Consider the following 23,233-nt stretch of genomic DNA (forward strand, 5'->3'; position numbering starts at 1 on the left):
CTTTCAAAGGAGTAATCACTTTACCACTTATGATCTGAGTCTCTCTCACTACTAAAATCGTTCCAATCACTATACTTTTGACATGAAGCCCGTCTTACTTTATAAAGATTAGAAATTATTATTATTTTTTGGGATGCAGTGGTTCACATTGCTATACATTGTTTTGAATAAAATAAAGTACTGAAAATATCAATGCCAGGAGAGAGGGCTGGATTAATTCTGAAATGGTCAGAAGTCATTTGAGGACAAGAGGCAGAGGAGATTTCTTGGTGTGGCTCAAAGGTTTTTCTAAAGTGGGGCAGTGGGAGGGGGGGTACTGCAAAATCCCTTGAATGGAACTAGCCTCTCTGGCATGAGTATAAGCTTTTCCAAGGAGTGTGTTTGGAAGGGACTCAGTCATTTGCATACACTTGTTTTTCTTAAAAAGCTAGTCTTTTCGACAGGTGCCCTGGCACTAGTTTATAATCCCAGCAGCTGAGGAGCCTGAAGAAGGATTCCAAGTCCAAAGCCAGCCTTAGCAATTTAGCCAGTTCTTAAGCAAAACCCTGTCTTTAAATAAAATATAAAAATGAATGGGCTGGGGATATGGCTCAGTGGATAAGTGCCCCTGGGTTCAATCCCCAGTACAAAAAAAAAAAAAAAAAAAATTAGTCTCTATATTTCATGTGAAAAAGATCTAGGGGAAATTCTTTAGTGGCCTAGACTCTTTAGTGGTCTTTCTAGGGACAGAAGGACCTATCTAGGCCATTTGTCTCCAGGCCATTTTATCTTTTGGGGCTCCATTTGTATACAATGAATCGAAGAGCATTCTGCTGTCATGTATTACTGATTACAACAAATAATAGTGATTTAAAAAATAAAACTGTACTACAAAAGGAATTTATCATTAATAGGATTAAATTTCTATTTTATATATTGAAATTTTTGCATTGTTGACTCGACTAAAATTACTGGAATGTTTTATTTTTTTAAAAAAGTATGTAAGCTCTTTGTGGGTAAACATAAATGAAGTGCTGACATATAGGATGAGTAACTCTTCCATCTGCACCTTCTTCTTCAGTAACTCTTCTTCTGCACCTGGAGGGGTCAAACATGGGTACGGGAAATTTTATTCATGTCTCAGATGGTTGTGAAGTCAATTTATTTTAGAACACACAATGATATGATCGAAAATAAAGTTCCAGTCCCCCTAACCCACAGAGCAAGTCCCAGGGATTGAGTATTTTCCTAGATCACACTAAGTCTTTAGAAGATGTCCAAATGCCTGGGAGTGACTCTTAGAAGAGGTCATTATGTATCAGAAAGTGTCCAGATTTTGTCCCCTGAGAATTGGGTAAACTTGGGAAAGTCGCTTCCTGTCTTTGAGCGCCAGTTTCCTTCTGTAACACTTTGTGATGATATCTGTTTCCCTGTTGCCATGGTAATAAAGTGAGATTAGGCAAGGATCTGCTTCATGTAGGTGTTCAGAAAATGATGACCATTGTTATGATTTTTGAAGGTTAGCAGAGAACAGAGGATTACGTTTATGAGTTGTCGCTGTGGCTGATGAAATCTATTCTTGGTGTGATCCGACCTTCAGGAGACACCAGCAGAGATCCTTTGCCCAGTGAAAAGGGCTCGGAGTGCGCCCTGCACATCGCGATTCCGGAGACTGTAGATGACAGGGTTCAGCATGGGGGTGACTATGGTGTACATGACAGTGGCCACACGGCCCCGCTCTGCCTTATATCGGGATGTGGGCCGGAAGTAGACTGCAATGACTGTCCCATAGAAGAGGCCCACCACAGTCAGGTGGGAGCCACAAGTGGACACAGCCCGGATCCTCCCAGAGGCGGAGGGCAGCCGGAGCACAGCAGCTGCGATGGCCCCATAGGAGGCAAGAATGAGCAGGAAGGGAGTGACCACCACCGCGGCACCTTCGGTGAAGATGAGCAGTTGGATGTGGCGGGTATCTGAGCAGGAGAGCCTTAAGAGAGGCTGGTGGTCACAGAAGAAGTGGGGGACTTGGTGGGAGGCACAGAAGGACAGGCGGGCCATGAGCAGAATGTGCAGGAGGGAGTGGATATGGGACACCAGCCAAGCTGTCCCCACCAGGGCCATGCACACAGCCCGCGACATCCTTGTGGCATAGTGGAGGGGGTGCTGAATGGCCACATAGCGGTCATAGGCCATAGCGGCTAGGAGGCAGCTGTCAGTTACTCCCAGGGCAAAGAAGAAGTACATCTGGGTCAGGCACCCTGCCAAGGAGATGGAGTGGTCATAGGACAACAAGTTGGCCAACATCTTGGGCACAGTGACAGAGGTAAAGCAGAGGTCAGCAAAGGACAGATGGGCCAGCAGGAAGTACATGGGTGCATGAAGGGCTGGGCTGGCCCGGATGGCAGCCACAATGAGCCCATTACCCAGGATCCCCGCCACATACAAGAACAAGAACAGCACAAAGAAAGGCCACCTCTGTCCTGGGCTTGTTGTCAGTCCTTGTAGGATGAATGGTGCTCCCTCTGAGGACTCATTGACAGCGCCCATGGCTGGTCTTGATGTTCCCCTGGAACCTAGGGGTTCCTTTTTACGGTTGGGCCATGTCCACAATGTCTGAGGGAAAAAGTGAGGGTCTTTATTGTTCAAGGCGTGCTGAATGTGAGAAAGTCATGGATTTGGAGTCAGGGAGCTCTGGTTCTACACACAGATGTGACTGTGGGCAAGTCATTACACTTCTGGACACTTCTTTCTTACTGGGCCTCAGAGTCTCAATCTGTAAAATAAAGTAATGAAAATAAGGCAGTTGAACTAGGTAATCTACAAGGGCACTTCTGGCTTTGGTATTTTGTGATTTGAAAAAAAAAAAAGAACAAATGATATTGTTCAAGGACATAGAATAGGGAAGAAGCAAAATACAAAAGATAAAACAGAGGATTAATTTAGAAATATCTGACCAATAGGCATTTATTTCAAGAAAGAAAAAGTGAAAAGCAAGATGAACAAACAAAACCCCAGTAAAAAACCAGAATCAAGATGCTGGAGAAGAACATATCAAAGAAATACTAGAAAAATTGTGTGTGTGTGTGTGTGTATTTTTTTTTTTTTTTGTATCAGGGATTGAAGACAGGAGTGCTTAAACACAGAGTCATGTCCCCAGCCCTTTTTATTTTATTTAGAGATAGGTTCTTGCTAAGTTGCTCAGGGCCTTGCCTAAGTTGCTGAGGCTGGCTTTGAACTCATGATCCTCCTGCATCAACCTTGCCAACCTCTGGGATTACAGGTGTGTGCTACCACGCCCAGCTTAGGAAAACTCCAAATCTTATGGGTTCATGTGTTATATTAAAGTGAATATGAGCTCACACCTCTTAGACATAAATAATGGAATTTTAGAACATTGGTGATAAAGAGAATAACAAATACTTCCCAAGGGCATAGAGTAAAGTGCACCCATGGTATTCTGATAATCAGATTGCCACGAGTTTTTTCATCAATTGTAGATGGTAGTACACAGTTAAATAATATCTTAAAATTATGGAGAGGGGCTGTGATTGTAGCTCAGTGATAGAGCACTTGTCTAGTATATTTGAGATACTGAGTTTGATTCTCAGTACCACATAAAAATAAATAAAATAAAGGTAGAGATGGGGATATAGCTCAGTTGGTAGAGTGCTTGCATGCACAAGGCCCTGGGTTCAATGTCCAGCACCACAAAAATAAAATAAAATAAAATAAAGGTATTATGTCCATCTCCAACTAAAAAATATTTGAAAAATTGTGGAGAAACAAGATTTTGAATTTATAATTTTATGTTAAACCAAAATACTAATCAAGTATAAGAAAAGAAAGAAGATATTTTCAGACCTGTTAAAAAAAAAAAAGAACAAAAAAATCTGGGTTTGGGGGTATATCTCAGTTGTAGAGCACTTGCCTAGTATGTGTGAATCCCAGGGTTTCATCCTCAGCACTGGAAAAGAAAAAAAATCAGATGCAGTAACAAATGTCCAATCATACTATCAAGGAAAGAAATGAAAGTTTTTAAAGTTGTTTATTGTATACCTATGAAGCTGTTAACGATTCAAGCATTATCCTGATAAACCAGCCATGATACTGGAATGAGACAAAGGAGTTAAAAGAATGGTCTCTAGAGTCATGCAGACACAGGTAGGGAGTTCACTCCCTTTAATACTTTCATGACTTTGTTATTCTCACTGGAAAAAAAAATGAGCAAATAAATCTGGAAGATTCCCCATATCCCTGGAAATTTTTTTTCATAAAATTAAAATACTTACCGATCATCTTGCAAGTGCCAAGGTACACGCTTTAGGGAGAAACTTGTTGGAACAGACATGTCTGTGGAGGTGCAGACTTAACTCTTTTTTTTTAAGTGCTGAGGATCAAACCCAGGGCATCATACATGCTAGGTGATTTGCTCTATCCCAGAGCTACATCCCCATCCACAGAGGCTTGATTCTTAAGGACAGAGGCAACTTGAACCAATGCTTCTATTTTTTTCCATGTCTGAATCTCATTGCAGACACTTTGGGAAGTCCTTTAAGAGGGGCTTTAAAATGAGAGGATTTGGGACACAGGTTTGCTGAAGACTAGGCTGAGACTACCTCTGCAGGAGAGTGATCTCTTAACTTATTTTAACTCTTTCTCTATAAAAAATAAGACAATCACATAGAGACCTCCTTATCCTATGGTCCTCCTTTTCTTCCTCTACCAGTTAAGAAGAATATTCTGGCATTGTCTCCCTGTTAAGCTTTTTTTTCTTCTTTTTACAAATTCCCAACTATTTCCAAATTTCCAAGAGGTGAAAAACATAAGGGTGACTGGGTAGGATGGAGGAGAAACCTGCTTTTGGAAACTGAAATTCCGACCTGTTTAAATTGGTCCCAATAAACATTCAGATATACTGAGCCGACTGTAGAAACATTTATATGTAGTTGCAAACACACCCGAGCAAGTGTGCAAACGTGCAAATACACAGGCATGATCAATCGCACCAGAAATGTGGAACCAACATATGCATTCACTTTCAAATAGGCAGGCAAGTAGAACCACAAGATTTAAAGACCCAGATCAGCATACGTGTAAACTCACAGTCAAATGCAATTGCATAAGCTCTTAGAGGGCGACAATTCTTTATATATACCTGTTCGTGGCAGCATGTATCACCATACACAGATGATATGTGCTGTGAACCATCATGTACATTTTCATTGGCACCTTACTCTTTGTGAACACTCTCCCAGGTGCCTGTTCATGCACACCCATTCACACCCAATCTCCTTGTTGATCACACATTCATGCATAGCTTCAGAGTCCGCAGTCTTGCACCTTCACGTATATGGCTACACTCACCTGGGCCCGTCATGGATCACAGAGGGTTGTGCTACCCTAGAGGGGCACTTCCACATATGCACTGCTTTCACTCCCAGTGACACCATTGTGCAGTGACGGCAATGCCCAATCACAGCCTCACAAACAACACATGCTCTCACACTCACGCGTAGGACTCACACACACTGTCACACACAGGAGGACAGCTGCATATTCTGCAGCCTGACCCTTGTCCCCAAGTGTATCCTCTGCCCTCCCACATCACAGGAGGAAGAAGCAGCAGGGTCTGGATGTAGCTTGTCACTGGAGAGTCTGAGGAGGGAATGATTGGCTGCACTTATGGGTCTGGGGACCTTGGGGGCAACTTAACTTCTCCTCAGAGGCAACCCCCTTAGCCCCAGCCTTCATCTCTAGAGTAGGAAGAAGCTCAGCTCTGGGACTTGTTATCCTTTCTCTCTGGGCCCAATTTGGTGGGAGATGAGGTGATAGGTGCTGCTTCCAACTCAGGGGACATTCAGAAGCCCTGTGTATGTGTGTGGCAAAGCTGCTGCTCCCTGTGAGAAAGAAGGATGAGGCAGATCTCTGGACCCCCAGAAGAATGATGAGCAGTAGCTTCTGGGGCCAACCCTCCTGTGACCTTAGCTGGGCTGGCAGCTTCTTATAGGAAGTATGGGAGTCTGAGAGGGTTTGTCCCTCTGGTGACTATGGCAATATACATGGCTGTGTGTAGAGTGTGTGCTTGGGTGTGGGGAGAGCATGGCCCTGTGTAACCATATGTGTCCAGGAGCTTGAGTGTGTCTAATTGTGCAGCTGCATCTGCATCTGTGGGGGTGGCCACACCTCTGAGACTGTCCCTTTGCTCAGGAATGTTTCCCATAGGAGCCTGGATCTAGGGTGAGGGTGTGTTTTTCTCATTGTGTTTGTGCTAAGAGGGAATTGTGTCTACATGTAGCATTCCAGATGGGAATGGCTTTCCATGACACCATAAAAGAAAGATTCTAAATATGAAATTCAATCATTCCCTATTGTCTGTGGAGTAAAGTCCAAATTCCCCTACCTCATATCCAAGCTGCAGGTGCCCTTCTCATCCCAGATCCACAGTCTTCAAACTTCCCTCTGTGTCTTTCCCAATACACTCCTCTCAAGCCAGTTAAATTGGTCTTCTTAGAATCTTCTCCCCACCTGACCTTACTTTACTCCTGTGCCTTTCTTTTACATTTGTCCCTGCCCCCAACATAATGCCCCTTCCTCTCGATTCCCACTCACGTTGCTGAGCCCAACTCCTCTGGTATAGTAAGTGCTCCAAATAAGACCCTCAGCTTTCCCCACTTCAAACTCACTATTCTTCTGTCTGTTCTAGTAAATAGTGTTGAAGGAGGTTAAAAGGGATATTGTTATCAGAGTTGGATGAGCCCTGCTGGGTATCTCACTTTAGAAATGGCAATCTGACAGTTTCTCTTCCTTTGTTCTCCAGGGTGGGCCCTGTTACTGACTTCAAATCTGCCCCCTCTCCTTTCTTGTTTTTTTATCTATCAAATAGGCCCAGTGTAATAGCCCGCAACTTGTTTCCTCCGGTTGGTTTCTAGGATTCATGTAGTTATTGTCTCTGGAAGCACCTAAACACATCCTGTAGGCCAAGATGTAGGGCACCGGCCCCTTTGGAAACTCTCCTCATTGTGGTGGGTGCTCCATGCCCTGAGAACCCAAGAAAGAAGCACAGACCATAAAGGAGATCTTTGAGTGGATGAAAATCCATACATTAGAAACTGGGGGCAAATCTTAAGTTCCCAGTCCTGCCATTGTCAACTCTTCTGATAATACTTCCAGCCTTTGTTGTGGCTTATGGATTGTTATGGTGACAGGAGGCAGGAGGAGTTGGGGAATTGGGAAAAGATGATAGAAGCTTGTAATTGGGAGAAGGGGTTTAAATTTATTTATCAAACTTTTGTCCAAATGTGCTGAGTTTGGGATATTGTATATCTGCTCTCAAGATACCGTTTCTTCAGGAAATAGGGTGATCAACTGTGTTGGCTTGCCCAGGACTGAGGGCATTTTGGGATATGGGACTTCGAGTATAAGACTGGAATAGTTCTGAGCAAACAGGGATGAGTCGTCATTCTTTCAGGAAAACTATGAAGTTCTGTAAGATTCGAGGAGACATCTACATTCTTCTCTCCATTAGCTTGGGATCTCCAAGAAGGCCATAGTTACTAAGTGAGAGGACCCTGGTTCCAATAACAAGGAACATTACCTTCCCAGGAAGCCAGGTTGAAGCCTGTAGTCTTTCTGCAATCTAAGTGCCAGGTGGCTGATTTCTCCTTAAAGAGGAAAGTGGAGGGATGAGGCTAGCCCAGACGGGGGCCCAAGGAAGAGACTCCATTGGGAGCCTTTTGGGGTCATATTGAAGTATTGCTTGAGTCCCACACATTGCCACCCTGAACCCCCTCATCCATAATCAGGGAACTGGAAGGGTGATAAGGCAGGAGTTGACATTTTTTGTTGGCTGTGTTCCGCCTCTCTTTGGAAGCTCCTGCCCCATAACTCCTGTTTGCTCCTGCATGGAAGTGCTTCCCAGGCAGCTGCAGTGCCTTGGATTTGCCCATGTGAAACTGAGTCAAAAAGACAAAGGCAGTCTACAAAAATTGTGAACTATGGGTGTGTGAAGGCCCGAAGAACACTGGTTCTGAAGGGTGTACTTTTAAACCGCGACTTGGTGCACTGCAGTTACTGTTGCCCAAGAGGGTCAGGGTGATGGTGTCCCTTTCCTCATCACAACCTCAGCTCTGGATGTCTTAATCTTAGCACAGAGCATTAACCTAACCATATGCTAATCTGAGTGTGTTTGTAATTCCAAATGAAATTTAACTAAATCCACCAATTACCAATATCTTAGGCTTTAAGAAACATTAATCATTTTTCATAACCTTAAGTCTTAAGTCACCAAAACATGCCAGTTTAATACATAAAATATTCTTGTGCCTTTCTTCCAGTTCTTACCCCAGCCTAACTGAAATAATTAGACCATGACTCAAATTTATCACAATCATTAATCACACACCACTTAACTGACATCTAATACAAACTGAACTATAACTCACAGCCCCAATTTAATTAGTCTTATGTTCTAACCCCAAGATATTTGCAACTTTTCTAACTAGTCTTAAGTTTATCCAAACTCTGTCTCCTAAATTTATCCCATATTTGCTACTAATATAAACCAATCTGAACCATAAAATTTACATGATTTTAATCCATCCATAAATTACCTGATTAATGCCTAATTCTATCTAACCCTAAGCCTCAGTTTTTCAACTGTTAGCCATACATAAAGGCTATCCTAACCATAATTCCAACCCTAATCTAACCATACTCATAATACAGATCCTAACCTCCACCATGAGCATGAACTAGTGTGACCTTGGCCAAATCCCAACCCAAGTGCAGGGATTTTTAGGAACGAGCTTCTGTTTGTCATGCAACCGCTCAGCCATTTTCCTGAGATGTGAAATACACAAGGGTAGAATGTTTGCCTTATCAATTCACTCTGGCATGAGTGGCTTCTGAAGCTGCTTTCCTGTGGTCAAGGAGTTCAGAGCATACTCACTGGCCATGAGAATCTAGGAATAACTGGAGACCACACAGCTCTCCCTTAGCCTTTGTGGGGATCAGCTTCTCCTCCTCCTTCTTTTTCTTCTTTTAAAAAAATGTAACTTTCTAAAAAATATTTTTTTAGACATTGATGGGCCTTTATTTTGTTCATTTATATGCAGTGCTGAGAATCAAACACAGCGACTCACACATACTAGGCAAGTGCTCTACCCCTGAGCTATAGCCCCAGCTCCAATCAGCTTCTTTAGGTGGCAAATAATGCTATTTTACGTTACCCGGTAACATCTGGGAACTTTTATATTTTGAACATTGAGGACCTTCAGGGAGCTCCATAGAAACATTAACCTGGTCTTGATTCCGGCTCTAGGGCTAGCCATAGAATACTCATGGCTTCCTGTCTCTCTCCTGGATGCTTCCATTTCCCCCTTGATAATCCCTTAAACAATGACAGAAGACATCCAAATCAGAACAGCTATTTCTTTACCCACGGTGATGGGACAGAGTGTTCTCGTCTTTCCATAGTCAGACTTAACCAGCCTCCGGGGACCAGTCCCTGGTACCTCTCCCTGGACAGCAGAATCGACTCCGGGTCCGCCTCAGGGCCTCCTTGACCTCCTTGTTGCGGAGGCTGTAGATGAGGGGGTTGAGAGCTGGAATGACAAGGGTGTAGAACACAGATGCCATCTTGTCTGTGTCCAGGGCATAGCTGGAGCTGGGACGCAGGTACATGAAGATGAGGGTCCCAAAAAGCATGACCACAGCTGTGAGGTGGGAGCCACAGGTAGAGGCTGCCCTCCGGCGGCCCTCGGCAGATCGCATGCGGACCACAGCCCCCATGATGAAGCCGTAAGACACAGCGATGGCCAACACCGTGGCTGTCTGGATGAAGCCACAGACGGCGAAGAGGAGGACTTCGTTGAGACTGGTGTCATCGCATGAGATGGCCAGTAGTGGAGGGATGTCACAGAAGAAGCTGTTGACCTCCCGGGAGCGGCAGAAGCTCAGGCGGAAGGTGAAAGTTGTGTGGATAAAGGCACTCACTGCCCCTCCCAGGCCTGATGCCCCCAGCAAGGCCAAGCACAGACGTGGTGACATAACCGTTGTATAGAGAAGCGGGTTCCCGATGGCCACATAGCGGTCATAGGCCATGGCGGCCAACAGGCAGCACTCTGCATCAGCCAGCCCTGCGAAGATAAACATCTGGAGGGCACAGGCTGCATACGGGATGGTGGCATGGGGCAGCAGCAAGTCCACTAACATCTTGGGGCCAATGGCTGAGGAATAGCAGGCATCCAGAAGGGAGAGGTTGGCCAGGAAGAAGTACATAGGGGTGTGGAGCCGGGCATTCCCATGGATCAGCAGCACCAGGCCCATGTTTCCCAGCAGGCTCACCAGATAGATGGGCAAGAAGATCAAGAAGAGGGTCACACGCAGGTCCCAGCGATCTGTGAGGCCCAGGAGGATGAATTCAACAGGGGCAACCCTGGCCCAGGTGACATTCTCTGAGCTCATCCTGCTGGACAGAGACTTGAGGAGAGGCAAAGCAAGAGGGAGATGAGAGGCCATCACGGAAAGAGAAAGCACCAGAAGTCAGGTAGACTTGGGTTTCAATCCTAATTGAAACAAAGTCGCTGTTAGACCTTGGACAAGTCACATAACTTCTCAAAACCTTTATTCTGAACACTGAGAAGTTATTGCAAGTTTGCCCTTACAAAGACAGGAGTCTGTCTGTCTCTTACTCACTTTTGTATCCACAGTACTGAGAACATTCCCTGGCACATAGCAGATGCTCAATAAATATTTGTTAAATGAACCAGGATGACATTTAGTTTAGTGTCTGGCCAAGGATTAAAAATTTTATGACTATATCTGCATTTTCCTTTCCAGTGTCCTGGGGAGGAAAAGAGAAAATGGAATGGGCAGAAAAGTCACCTGATCCAAAGGGCAACTAATTATAGACTTTAACATTTTCTGGGAGGACATTTTCCCATAGGAGTAAGACCTGGGAAAGGAAAGCCTTGGTATCCTTGGGGGAGAGTTTGGTGTGGAAAGAACAGAGAGGGTCAACTCCTTTACTGTGCTGATTCTTCACCTCTCTGAGCCTTGGTTTTCTCATCTGGGCAATGGGGAAAGCTGCAAGGATTTAGTGAGATAATGCATGTAAAGCATCTCACACAGGGCCGGGTACCTAACAGGCATTTATAGAAGTTCCAGTGAACTGAACTGAATTGAGTCAGATGCTTTTGGCTCAATACAGGAAGGAAGCAACTCCCAGGCAAGCAAAAATCAGCATAATTCCCCCAAGGGCAATGTAGCTTCACACTCCCATGACTTTGTACTTATTCCCTCTAAAAACCCATTTCTTCTTTTTGTGTTTGACACAGACTATCTCCAGTGTGAAGTCCTCTCTGATCTCCTCAAAAGAAACTAAACTTCCCCCTCATCTGTGCCTGCGGCAGTGGAACATGCATCTATCGCATCTATGGTAGCATGTCACCAATCAATCCCAAACGTTTTTGACGTGTCTGCTCTCCTGGGGGCTTTGAGCTCCTTGTTTCAATAATCATTAAAAAAAAAACATTTATTGAATATTGCTATGTGATAAGAATGGGCCTGTAATTCATTTTTGATTTTCCAAGCTCTGGTGTGTAATTAATACTTGGTAAATGTTAGTTGGGTGTAAAAACAGTGAGAAGAGCATGGACTAGCAGCATTTAGGATTGGTTTTGAGTCCAGTTTCCGTCACTTCCTGCTGTAACTTCAAGCAAGTCACTTTGGCTCCCCTATCTCTGTTGCCTAAGAGGCAATGGGTGTGTAGCAAAGGGCCTGGAGCTGAGTGAAGTCTCTTCCCCTCCCCACCTTTTTTCAGTACTAGGGATTGGGTGCTTCACCACCAAGCTACAACCCCAGAACTTTTTATTTTTATTTTTTTGAGACAGGGTCTGGTTTAATTGCTTAGGGGCTGACTAAGTTGCTGAGGCTGGCCTTGAACTTGTGATCCTCCTGCCTCAGCCTGCAGGAGTGTCTGGGTCTACAGGTGTGTAATATAAAGCCACTGCGCCCAGCTTTTTCTCTCTCCCTTTAACAGAAGGTTGGATGTGTGGGAGGGGAACGGGGGATCATGAACTAAAATTGAATTCCATGCATGTATGAGTTTGTTGGGATGAACCCAACTACTATGTATAATTATTAAGCTCTAATTTAAAAAGAGAGGTTAGAAGTTTGGGACATCCCTTTCTGGTGAAGATGATGAAAATCTTTCTACAAAGCACAGCTTGGATGAAAAAGTTTGAGGATACTGATACCACATGTTGGTGAGGTCCACGCTTATGGAATGTAAATTGGGACATTTTCTGTAACTGTGCATTCCCTAGTTTCTTAGCCTGCCTGAGTTTCTATAGAAAATTGCCATAGGCCCAGTGGCTTAAGCAACAAACATTTATTTTTCACAGTTCTGGAGATTGAGATGTCTGAGATCAGATCATCAGCATAGTTGGATTCTGGTGAGGGCTGTCTCTCTGGATTGCAGACAGATACCTTTCTGTAGTATTTTCACATAGTGGAGAGATGGGGGAAGGGGAAGGGAAGGTTGAGAGAGAGAGAGAAGGAGAGAGGGAGGGAGGGAGAAAGGGAGAGAGAGAGAGAGAGAGAGAGAAGGAACATTCACTGATCTCTTCTTATAAGGGCACTGATTCTGTTATTAATTTTCTTTTAAAGTTTTTTAAAAGTTTAAAGTATTAAACTAAAAGAAGATTTGAAAATTAAAAAAAAAAATAAGGGCACTGATTCTATCATGAGGACCCCCACCCTAAGTGTTATGGGCCAGGGTACATGGGCAAAGACCAAACAGAGTCCCTTTTACCCTGAGACTCCACATCATGTAAGAAATGCTTCTCCCATGGGAACACCCCGCCTCTGTGCCCATCAACCGTTGCTTAGCATAGCTTGTTTGGTGACACAAAATGGCAATTCTTATACAATATAAAATTGTTCTCTTTTTGGTTCTCATTTTTCTTGAACAATGTACTTGTCAGAGATTGATTATCCAGACATTAGTAACCATTCTTTAACTTGTACTCAATTAGGGATGTTTTGACCCACTCCCCCTTCTGCTTATGTTTTTAGATTTCATGATGTTTGGTTATGATTTTGAATCATGGCAACAGCCACTTATGATTAATATGGTTTTGGACTATAAAAGGTGTACCTCAACCCCCTGGGAGGGGGTTGAAGGGTGTAAACCTGCATGCAGCCTCCTGCCAGCTGGTGGATGGTTCCGACTCCTGCTTTAAGATCGACTCGGTGATTTACTGCAATCTCGCCATAACATAAGGGCTTCATTTAACTTAATTATTTCTCAAAGGGCCACTTTCCAAATACCAGCTACATATTGGGGAGATTAGGATTTCAACATTGATTTGGGGCTCACATTTGGGGTTCCATCACACATATTAATTCCACTTATGGGTGTTTACTTTTGAAAACATTAACGTGTATACAGGGAGACACACATAAGGGTGCATGCACTCCTTGACTCTTCACAATGGCCAAACATTAGTGATACCCAATCTTTATCAATTACCTCATGGGGATTAAATGGGAAAGGAGTCACTTAGATGCATCAATATGGAGAAAGCTCAAATCCAGAACTTGCAAAAAAAAAATACAGATTGATAAGAAAATACAAAACAACAACAACAATAATAATAGTTGATTATAAACTGTAGTCACTCACTAGCAAAATCTAAAAAGTTATCCCTTAGAAACAGAGAGCATAAAGGTGGTTACTAGAGGCTGGAGCAAGGAAGGAAGGGGAAAGGGGAAATGCCAAAGGGTTCAGACTAGAGAACTATGTTTCGTTGCTCGATCACACTGCGTGGCACTTCATTGTCCTATAATAACCCTACCTAAGTGTTTGTCCTCCACCTAATGGAGCATCTTGAGTTCAGGTACCTTGTCTAGTTCACCCTTCCACCCTTAGGGACATAGGTGTTTAGGGATTTCTTCATTCTCCTACTTGGGGTCACTGGTGGAAGTCAGATAAATTCTAGGAGTAGGAAAATACAGTGGGGGTTTAGCTCCACTCAACTTCAGGTTGCCCATGAACAGAGTCAACTGCCTGAATGAAATTCTGCATGCAGAACCCAGTTGATGGACAACCCCTTGTGTGTTTCGTTCTATCGATCTGGAAAGCCATCATCACCATAGTGGGGTAGGGAGGGGGAGCATGGGAGGAATAGACGAACTCTAGATAGGGCAGAGGGGTGGGAGGAGAAGGGAGGGGGCATGGGGTAATTAATGATGGTGGAATGTGATGATCATTACTATCCAAAGTATATGTATGAAGACATGAATTGATGTGAATATACTAAGTATACAACCAGAGATATGAAAAAATGTGCTCTATATGTGTAATAAGAATTGTAATGCATTCTGCTGTTATATATAAATTAAAAAAAACAAAGCCATCATCACTCACCTTTACAAAGTGAGGGGTAGAACTTCTTTGAGTGCCTTTCCATTTTTCCATCTGTAAAATGGGGATGATAAGTTTTCAGGGCTTTTATTTTTTGCTTTGAAATTTTTGATGCAAAGATCCTCAAGCTTCAGTTAAGTAGATTTTATGGAGTGTGTATGTGTGTGTGTGTGTGTGTGTGTGTGTGTGTGTGTGTGTGTGTGTAAAACATAATTCTCCATTAATCTCTCTCTCTTTCTCTCTCTTGTCTTACTACCAATGGGAAGAAAACTTGAAATTCTAGGTTGGGTGTGTAGTTCCAAGTAGGAGTTGCCAAGGAAACAGGAGGACTCAGGCTTCCACAAGAAATCATTTCTGGATTTGCTCTCAGGTGCTAATCAGTGCTAAAGGAACCAGATGATTGGACTTTAAGGCTCCTGGCTCTATTTAGTCTAAAGTTGACTTTCTTTTCATAATGGTTTTTTTATTGGTGCATTATGATTATACACAACAGTGGGATTCATTGTGACATATTAATACATGCACATAAGTCGATCACTCTCATTTCCCAGCACCTCCTCTTTCCCTACCTACTCCTCCCTCCCAGCCACATTTTTCTACTCTAATGGTTTCTCTTCTATTATTATTATTTTGAAGTAGTGCATTACAATTATATATAAAAGTTCATTTTCTAATCTTTTCAACTTTTCTGATTTGTTTAATTGCACATTTATATTTGAGTCCCTGGGTTTAAAGCTTCTGAAGTCTATGTATCTATTTATGTATCAATGCACATATGTACCTATCTATTCTAAGATTGTAAAAATATCTCCTATGTTTTTCTTGTAATACTTTCATAATTCCATTTTTTTGAGGGGGGCAGGGATTGAACTCAGGGGCACTTGACCACTAAGCCACATCCCTAGCCCTATTTTGTATTTCATTTAGAGACAGGGTCTCACTAAGTCTCACTTGCTAAGTTTACTGTGAACTCATCATCCTCCTGCCTCAGCCTCCTGAGCCTCTGGGATTAAAGTCGTGCACCACCTTGCCTGGCTCATAGTTTCATTTTTATGGTTAAATGTTTAGTGCATCTGGAATTTACTTTGGTGCATGTTGTAAAGGTAGCAAACTAAGCAGAAAGGGTGGGCAGAAGGTAACTTGGAGAGTTCAACATCACAGTAAAGTTGTGAAGTATTCCTCTCTTCAGCTGTAAGTTCTGTGAGAATGGAGGTAGTGTCTCTTTCTCTGTTATTTCCAAGTATCTGGTACAGTTGGGCACAAAGTGGGTGTTCAGTAAATTCTTTTGGAATGATGAAAGCAGCTACCTCATATATTCACCGTGACTGGCTAAAGGCTTTTATGTATTCCATTCTGCAGCAAAGGAAATTCCATCCATCCACCCCTCCTGCTTGGATTAGGGTGACCAACTGTCCCAGTTTGCCTAGAACTGTCCCAGTTTTATCCCTGGGGGTCTTGGGGTCTTGTATTCCAAATACCCCTCCATTCCTGGCAAACTGGGATGGTTGATCCCTATGCCTTGGATTATTCTTCCCTTTCAGGAATGTGAGGAGCATGTGTGAGGGGAATGCTGTATGGAACCCATTTCTGTAACTGAAGAAAGGCTTTGCCTTCACATGCCTGACCTTCTTTCTTTTCTCTCTCTCTCTCTCTCTCTCTCTCTCTCTCTCTCTCTATATATATATATATATATATATATATATATATATATATATATATATATATATATTTATTTATTTATCAGTGCATTATAGTTGAACACAATGGTGGGGTTTGTTGTTACAAATCCATGTACTTGACTCCCTAGCTCTTAAAACACTTACTGAGAACAGACTGGTCCCACCTGGGTCAGTATGTGTTGGCTCCCAGCCTTCACTTCTCCTGCTGCTACTTCTTAAAGATCTGCTCTAGCTCGGGAGGCTGGTAGGTAGCATGGCTGGGGTCCCCGCCTGGTGCATCTGATCTCTTCTCCAGTGTCCTCAAGTCCCTTTCCTTCTCTGGATAGGGATATATCATCTTGAAAGTAAGAAAACTGAGTTCTGCAGAAGGGAAGAGACTTGTCCCAGAATACACAGCTATGAAGGGGTAGATCTGGAACCTGAGCTCAGATCTCCTTATATTTCCTTAAAAATGCTGTCTCTGAAAAGAGACCATAAATATGCCTCTTAATAAATTACCAAGTTACTCGTTGCAGTTTTTTTTTTGTCCCCTCATCTATAGATTGAGCAGTTTGGACCAGATCAACATTTCCCACTCTACTCTATGGGTTGATGTCATTGGAATTACTGGTGGAATTTTGTGGAAAGCTACATTGCTACACAAGTGTCCAGAAATTCTAAACAATTGATCTAGAGTGAGGCTCAGGAATCTGCAACTGAAAAAAGAAAGTTCTAGGTAGCTGTGTGGTGGTGTACACCTCTGATTCCCCCTGGAAGGCTGAGGCAGCCTGGGAAACTTAGTGCAGGCCCTAAGCAATATAACAAGTCCCTGTCTTTAAAAAAAAAAAAGGACTGGGGTTGGGCTCAGTGTTAAAGTATCTTGGGTTCAATCTCCACCATCCCCAATTTTTTTTTTCTGGGTGATTCTGATGTACAGCTGATCTGGCCCTCCCAAGCCGAGCTTCCAGTCTGGTTAAGGTGGCCTCCTGCCATTTCTCAATGTGTGGCTTGCCCTTTTCTTAACAACTCTGAATCCTTAGCCTATTTCTCCCCAGCAGGCAGTCATGTAATATGCCTTGACCCAGACACCAGCTGCTGTCCCTGTGATGGTGTGTGGTTATGGGTTTTAAGGACATACCTATAAATGGAGGTAGGTAGGGAGCTCTTCATCAGAGCATCTTCAGTCCAGTCTTTGGGGGTGAAAATGGCAGAGAAGGGAGCAGGGATGCGCCCCAGCCAGGAGGTAGGAAGAGGGGACTTAAAGTCTTCTTGGCCCCTGAGGGAATGGCTTTCTGTTTTCCTCCTGAAGCTTCCTTCTCTCTCTGCTATCCCAGAGTCCATGGAGAATCTCCATATCCCTTGTGGATGTTGTGACAGTGGGTGGCAGGGGATTGCCAAGGATGACTCACTTTTTTTAGTTCCTGGGGAGATTAGAGAAGTTTGACTGAGTGGGTCCCCAGGCTCTATGTGGGGAAGACAAACATATTACTCCACGAAAGGGGTCCCTTTGGCTCACTTTCTTTGGAACTCAGTATATAAATATTTCACTGTGATTTAGAATCTTTGAAGCCCTTCTACACAAACTAAACTTTTCTTGTGGTTCTAACAAATTATGCTCTTCCTCTTGCCTGAAATATCTTGCCTCTTCCTCATCTACTGGTAAACTCTTCCTTTAGGAAAAGCTCAGATATTGCCTTCTGCAGGAAGACTTCCTGCCTCTGCAGCAGAGATACTCTTTTTTTTGTAGTTGTAGATGGACAGAATGCCTTTATTTATTTTTATGTGATGCTGAGGATTGAACTCAGTGCCTCATGCATGCTAGGCAACGCTCTGCCACTGAGCTACAGCCCCAGGCCCCCAGAGCTTCTCTTTTCCACTGTACATCTTGAAGATGCTCACACAACAGCATGAATCAGAGACAGACAAGGACCCAGATGACTGTGTATGATGTTGTCTTAGACTGGAAGCAAACTGAGGTCAGGGCCAGGTATAGAGTAAGCCCTCAGGAAATCAAGTCAGAATTGCTAGAGATGGGTCCAGGCATGAGTGATTTTTTTTTTAAAGCTCTCATGATTTAAAACCACTTGGAATGTCCATGTAGGATTAAGAACCACTCCTTGGAGATGGGAATGGGGCTGAGCCTAAAGTCAGGGCCAAATGACTCTGGCTCTGGGGAGTAGGTGGTTATGATATGGCATCACCTAATTTCTATAATGTGACTTACAGCTAACCTGTCCTTCAGGTTAGCAAAGTGTTCTTTAGTTGTAACTAGTGTTTATTAATTCTGCTATGCTCTGAACTTTTCAGAGTGTGGGATAAAATTATGAATGGAAAAGCCATGGTCCTTTTCATGAAACTTGCAGGGAGAAAGGGTCAAAGTTGACTAAACAAAAAATATTGGGGAGAGATAAGTATCTCAGGAGAGAGATAGGCATGTGTAAGGGCCTGGAAGTGGGAATGCAAGTGGAACGTTTGAAGGCTTGAAAGAAGGCCCATGGGGCTTGTGCTCAGAGAGTGGTGAGAGGGGGTGCTACTGTGCCTACAGAGAGAGGCAGAGGCCAAAATAGGGGAGACTTTCTGGCCATGTGGAATATATGTCTTTCTTTTATATCCCCCAAATAATGAATAACTACTGAGAGGTTTAAGGAAGGGCTACATCATGATGAAATGTACGTTTTCAAGTGATCACTCTGATTGGTGTGAGTAGAAAGGATTTAAGGGAGACCAGTCAGGGGCCTGTTCATAGTCCAGGACAGAGATGACATTGATCTGGTCTGAGGTATGACAGTGTACAAGGAGAGAGGATTTGAGAGCATGGATTTGATAAATACTTTGGAGTAGAATCAATGGAACTTGGTGATGGGCTGTGGTGGGTGATGCAGAGGAAGGAAAAAAGCTCAATTGTTGACTTAATAAATATTTATGGAGTGTCTTCAATGAACCAGTCCATATTCTGAACAAAGAGCCAATGACATCTGAATCTTATGTTTTGTCAGAGGAAGAAAGATAATGAAACAAAAACAAAAACAAAACAAACAAAGAACTAAATGATATAATCTATTCAAGGCAATGAGTGCTATTATGTGATACCCATTGCTACAATACATAACAACAACAACACCCCAAATCCCCAGCAGCACTACCCTCGCCAAGACACACTAATTCTGTATAGCTGTGTGCAATAAAACAGAGCCCATCTGGTTGGTATACTCTTGGAATGACTGGTCACATGGGATTTCCATGCCCTGAGTCATATGGGAAAAATTGGCTATGATCCAATGTTTCATGACCTAAGACCAAATTCAGCATAATAAATTCTGTATTTTATATGTCAGATGGAGCCATCTTTCTCAGATACACCTATGTTTTCAGAAACTATAGTTGTGTGCAAGGTTTGGAGACCTATGACTTAACAAAGTTTGCTGGGAAAGTAAAGAAGAGAGGAAAACCATCACAGAGAGTTGATGGTTCAATGATACACTGTGTCTCAGTGAGTGTTGTGTTGCTATAACACAATGGAGCATACATATAGCCTTTAGTCTCTGATTTTTTTAAAATATTTTTTTTAGTTGTAGATGGACAAAATAACTTTATTTTGTTTATTTATTTTTTATGTGGTACTGAGGCTTGAACCCACCTCCTCACACCTTCGAGGCAAACGCTCAGCCACCGCTGAGCCACAACCCCAGCTCCTAGTCTCTGATTTTATTTATGTAGATTAATGCTTTGGGTTTGATCCATGCTACTCTCTGTGTGTGGTCTATCTTTGTTAGTGTTCTGTGGGCACTTGAACAACAGATTGATATTCTGCCACCGATGTCAGGTAACTTGCTGAAGCCATTCTTCTAGTTTTCTTCAGTGGCATTTTTAAATGTCTCTTAATTAGTCTTGGAATTTCCAACTGTTAGGATAGAATGCTCAAAGAAATTTCTTGAGATAGAGTCTCATGCTCAGAAAGCAAAATTTATTAGCAGGTAAGGCCTGCGAGGCTGCCCAGGAGAGTGGCACAGCAGCCAGAATTATTTGAATAGGGTTTTTATATCTTTTTAAACAGGGAACAAGAGCAAGCTGAAAATGACCTTGAGTGCCTCAAGCTATTGACCTGGGGTGCAGGTGTTTGGGTAACATCAGATTTTTGTATTTAGGGAACTTGGAAGTGGGGTGGTTATGGGAACAGAGTATCTTAAGTTTCTTTTTCTTGGCAGTTTATAAGTTTTGGTTCTGAGTCCCAGAACCAAAATGGAGTTACTAATGTCTAGAATATCCCATTATTTTCCCCTTTTTGTTTTATTATGGCAGAGGGCTGAAGGTCAGTCTTCTGCAGCTACTTGCAGCTGGGAAGGGGCGGTGGTCTCCAGGTAGGGAAGTGTGGTCATGGGGTTTAAGTTTTTGCTTTTTTTTTTTTTTTTTATAAATAGTTTCCAGGTGTGGTCATTCTGTGATCCTCTGGGTATCCTTCAGGTTGGAGTCTTGTGTAGCTACCCAGGACCATATGGTTGGTTGACTGGTGAAGATATTTATCTGGTTCATCAAGAAATTTTGGAAGCAATTGAAAATGCAAGGACCTATAAGAATTACTAAGAGAATCATTGGTAAAGGCCCGATTAGGGGGGCTATCCAGGGCCAGAGCCCCCTAGGAGCTCCACACCCCAGGGAGAGTGGTCTCTTTTAGCTATCTCTGTGGCCAGTTTCATTTGTTTATTTGCCACATCTTTAACTATTTACAATTACAATGTCAGAGTCTTCATTTCAAGTTAAGCATCCATCTGCTTTAATGTGATTTTTCCCCCATATATTAAATGTGTAAGTCTAGGGAGGAAAATGTGTTGAAAAGTTTGGGAACTTAGGCAGAAGGGCTTTCTATGGGGCAGAACATCTCCTCCAGCAAAGTAGTCTTCATAAAGCCCATTTTATATCCTTGTTCCTCAAGCTGTAGATAAAGGGGCTTAGCATAGAGATGACCACTGTGTATATCACAGATGCCACCATTCCAAAATCTGCTGAAAAGGCCAGGAGGATGGAGCAGAGCCAGGATGTGGCCACCAGCAGCTGGGGACACATGATAGTGGTGTAGTGCAGAGGCAGGCAGATGGCCATGTAGCAGTCATAGGCCATGACGGTCAGCAGGAAGTCATCCAGCAGGGCCAGTGCCATGAAGTAGTACATCTGCAGGAGGCACCCAGTGTGGGAGATGGTGTGCTGCTGCGTGTGGATGTTCACCAGCACCTTGGGGACGATGGTGCAGGTGAAGCAGGTATCGACGAAGGACAGGTTGGCCAGGACGAAGTACATGGTTGTGTGGAGGTGCGGGTCAGAGCCAATGGCCAGGATGATGAGCAGGTTGTCCAGCAGGGTGACCAGGTACATGCCCAGGAAGAGCCCAAACAGGAGAGGTTGCTGCTCTGGGCACTCAGAGAAGCCCAGGAGCAGGAAGTCAGAGACGATGGTTTGCTTTCTAATTTCCAAGATAGAGAAAATAGAGCAGAGTGTTGTTTACAAAATGTAGGTTCTAAAAATCACAGAGTCCAAGAACTGTGATTTTTTTTCCTCTGTTCCTTCAAGAGGACACTGAGATTCAGTAGTAGACATAATTACATGCATACAAACATGAAAAGTTTGGGGACCATGGACCATGATAATCAGGCATCACCTTGGGGGTGTTGGTGTCTAGGTTCCTGTGATCAGGCAAGTTGACCCCCATGTTTCTGAATGAGGCTGAGGTAGATTTCAGCTAGAATGAACCTCTCTAAGCTTTAATTCCTTTGTATATTTTACAGCAACTTTTTCAATCTCTATGTTGTGGAGCTTGTTTTGGGTTCATGTAATTCTAGGATTTAGAGGGTGATGCGAGGTGCACCTATATATGTGAGTGTGCATTTAAAGGAAGTGAAGCTGGGCACCATGGTGCACACTTGTAATCCCAGGAGCTTGGAAGGGTGAGGCAGGAGGATCATGAGTTCAAAGCCAGCCTCAGCAACTTAGCGAGGCTGTAAGCAACTGAGTGAGACCCTGTCTCTAAATAAAATACACAAAAAGAGGAGAGGGGGGAACTAGGACTAGGGATATGGCTCCATGGTTAAGTGCCCCTGGGATCAATCCCTGGTATACTGAGAGTGCTCTGCCCTTTTGTCTTCAAGGAACTTTCCAATGAATTAACATGGATGTTAGAACATCATAAATGGAACAGCCCTTTGTCATTATAGGGCACATTGTTTCATTTTTGTCATCAACAGTATCATCTGCAACATCAGTTTCAGGATCATGGGCTTTAAGGTCTAGAGTGCTGGGAATCTTTTCTCTTTCTTTTTTCCTCTGTCCTTCTTGGGCTGTCTCTTGCCTCCCTGATCTTCCATTTTTTTGTCTGTGCAGTGTGTACCAGCTTCATAGAGTCACTGAAGTTATCGTGAGATAGCACGTGAAAGGCACTCCTTCAATGTGGGAGTGATCATTACTCCCAGTGCAGTAGCAGATGATGCACCTGAGCTGGGACCCACAGCGCCTCGCTCGTGTAGACAGTGGGCTTTATAGCTCAGTTTCTCACTCGCCTCTTTTCACTTTTGTAAATGTTTGCCCCCTTTGAGCCTCACTTTTCTGGTAAATAGAAGCATATAATCATCCTGCCTGGTGGATGTACTGAGGGGTCACAGGCTAGCTGGAATCACTTGAAAAATTTCTTTGTGAACCACAACGTAGAGTTGAAATGAGCAATTCCAAGGTTCCTGATTATTAGCGGGAGGAAGAGATGGAATATGCTGTGGCAGCAGCTCATCTCATACCTGCTTAGTGTGATGATTACAAGGATAATGTGCCCTCTAGAATGGGACAGGATTTCCTCACTTTTTACTCTCCCTGTGACTTTGAGAAGGTCACCTTCTCTTTCTGGTGTCCTCCATCTGTTTACATATTTGCCATTGTTGATAGTAAATGAAGAGGGCCATTGATTCTGGTTACTACCTGATGGGAGAGGGTCTTGTGAGTTGGGTGACGTAAAATGAAGAGTCATCATGATCATCAATGTCACTAACCTTGGGCGATTATGACTGCACTCCCACTTGTCAGTGGCAAAGCATTTTTGGAGTCTGGAAACCCTGGGCAAACTCGTCAGATGACTTAATCATTCAATCCCCAATATCATTAACTGTGATGGGGATAAAAAGTACATTTTAAG

At 43.3% G+C, this 23,233-nt stretch overlaps 2 protein-coding genes across 2 annotated transcripts; both read right to left on the bottom strand.

Moving 5' to 3' along the window:
* Positions 1-1,575: 1,575 nt before the first annotated feature.
* On the bottom strand, positions 1,576-2,526 carry OR1K1 (olfactory receptor family 1 subfamily K member 1; the record flags this gene model as incomplete). The annotated part of the gene is made up of 1 exon (XM_081278442.1): positions 1,576-2,526. The coding sequence occupies one exon, from the start codon at positions 2,524-2,526 to the stop codon at positions 1,576-1,578; it is 951 nt and encodes a 316-aa protein (XP_081134568.1).
* Positions 2,527-9,459: 6,933 nt separating this feature from the next.
* Positions 9,460-10,443, bottom strand: OR5C1 (olfactory receptor family 5 subfamily C member 1; the record flags this gene model as incomplete). The annotated part of the gene is made up of 1 exon (XM_081269651.1): positions 9,460-10,443. One exon carries the CDS (start codon positions 10,441-10,443, stop codon positions 9,460-9,462), a length of 984 nt encoding a protein of 327 aa, XP_081125777.1.
* Between the last annotated feature and the right edge of the window lie 12,790 nt (positions 10,444-23,233).

Source organism: Spermophilus citellus (assembly GCF_964194105.1).
Source record: "Spermophilus citellus genome assembly, chromosome: 2".
Classification (NCBI taxonomy): Eukaryota; Metazoa; Chordata; class Mammalia; order Rodentia; family Sciuridae; genus Spermophilus; species Spermophilus citellus.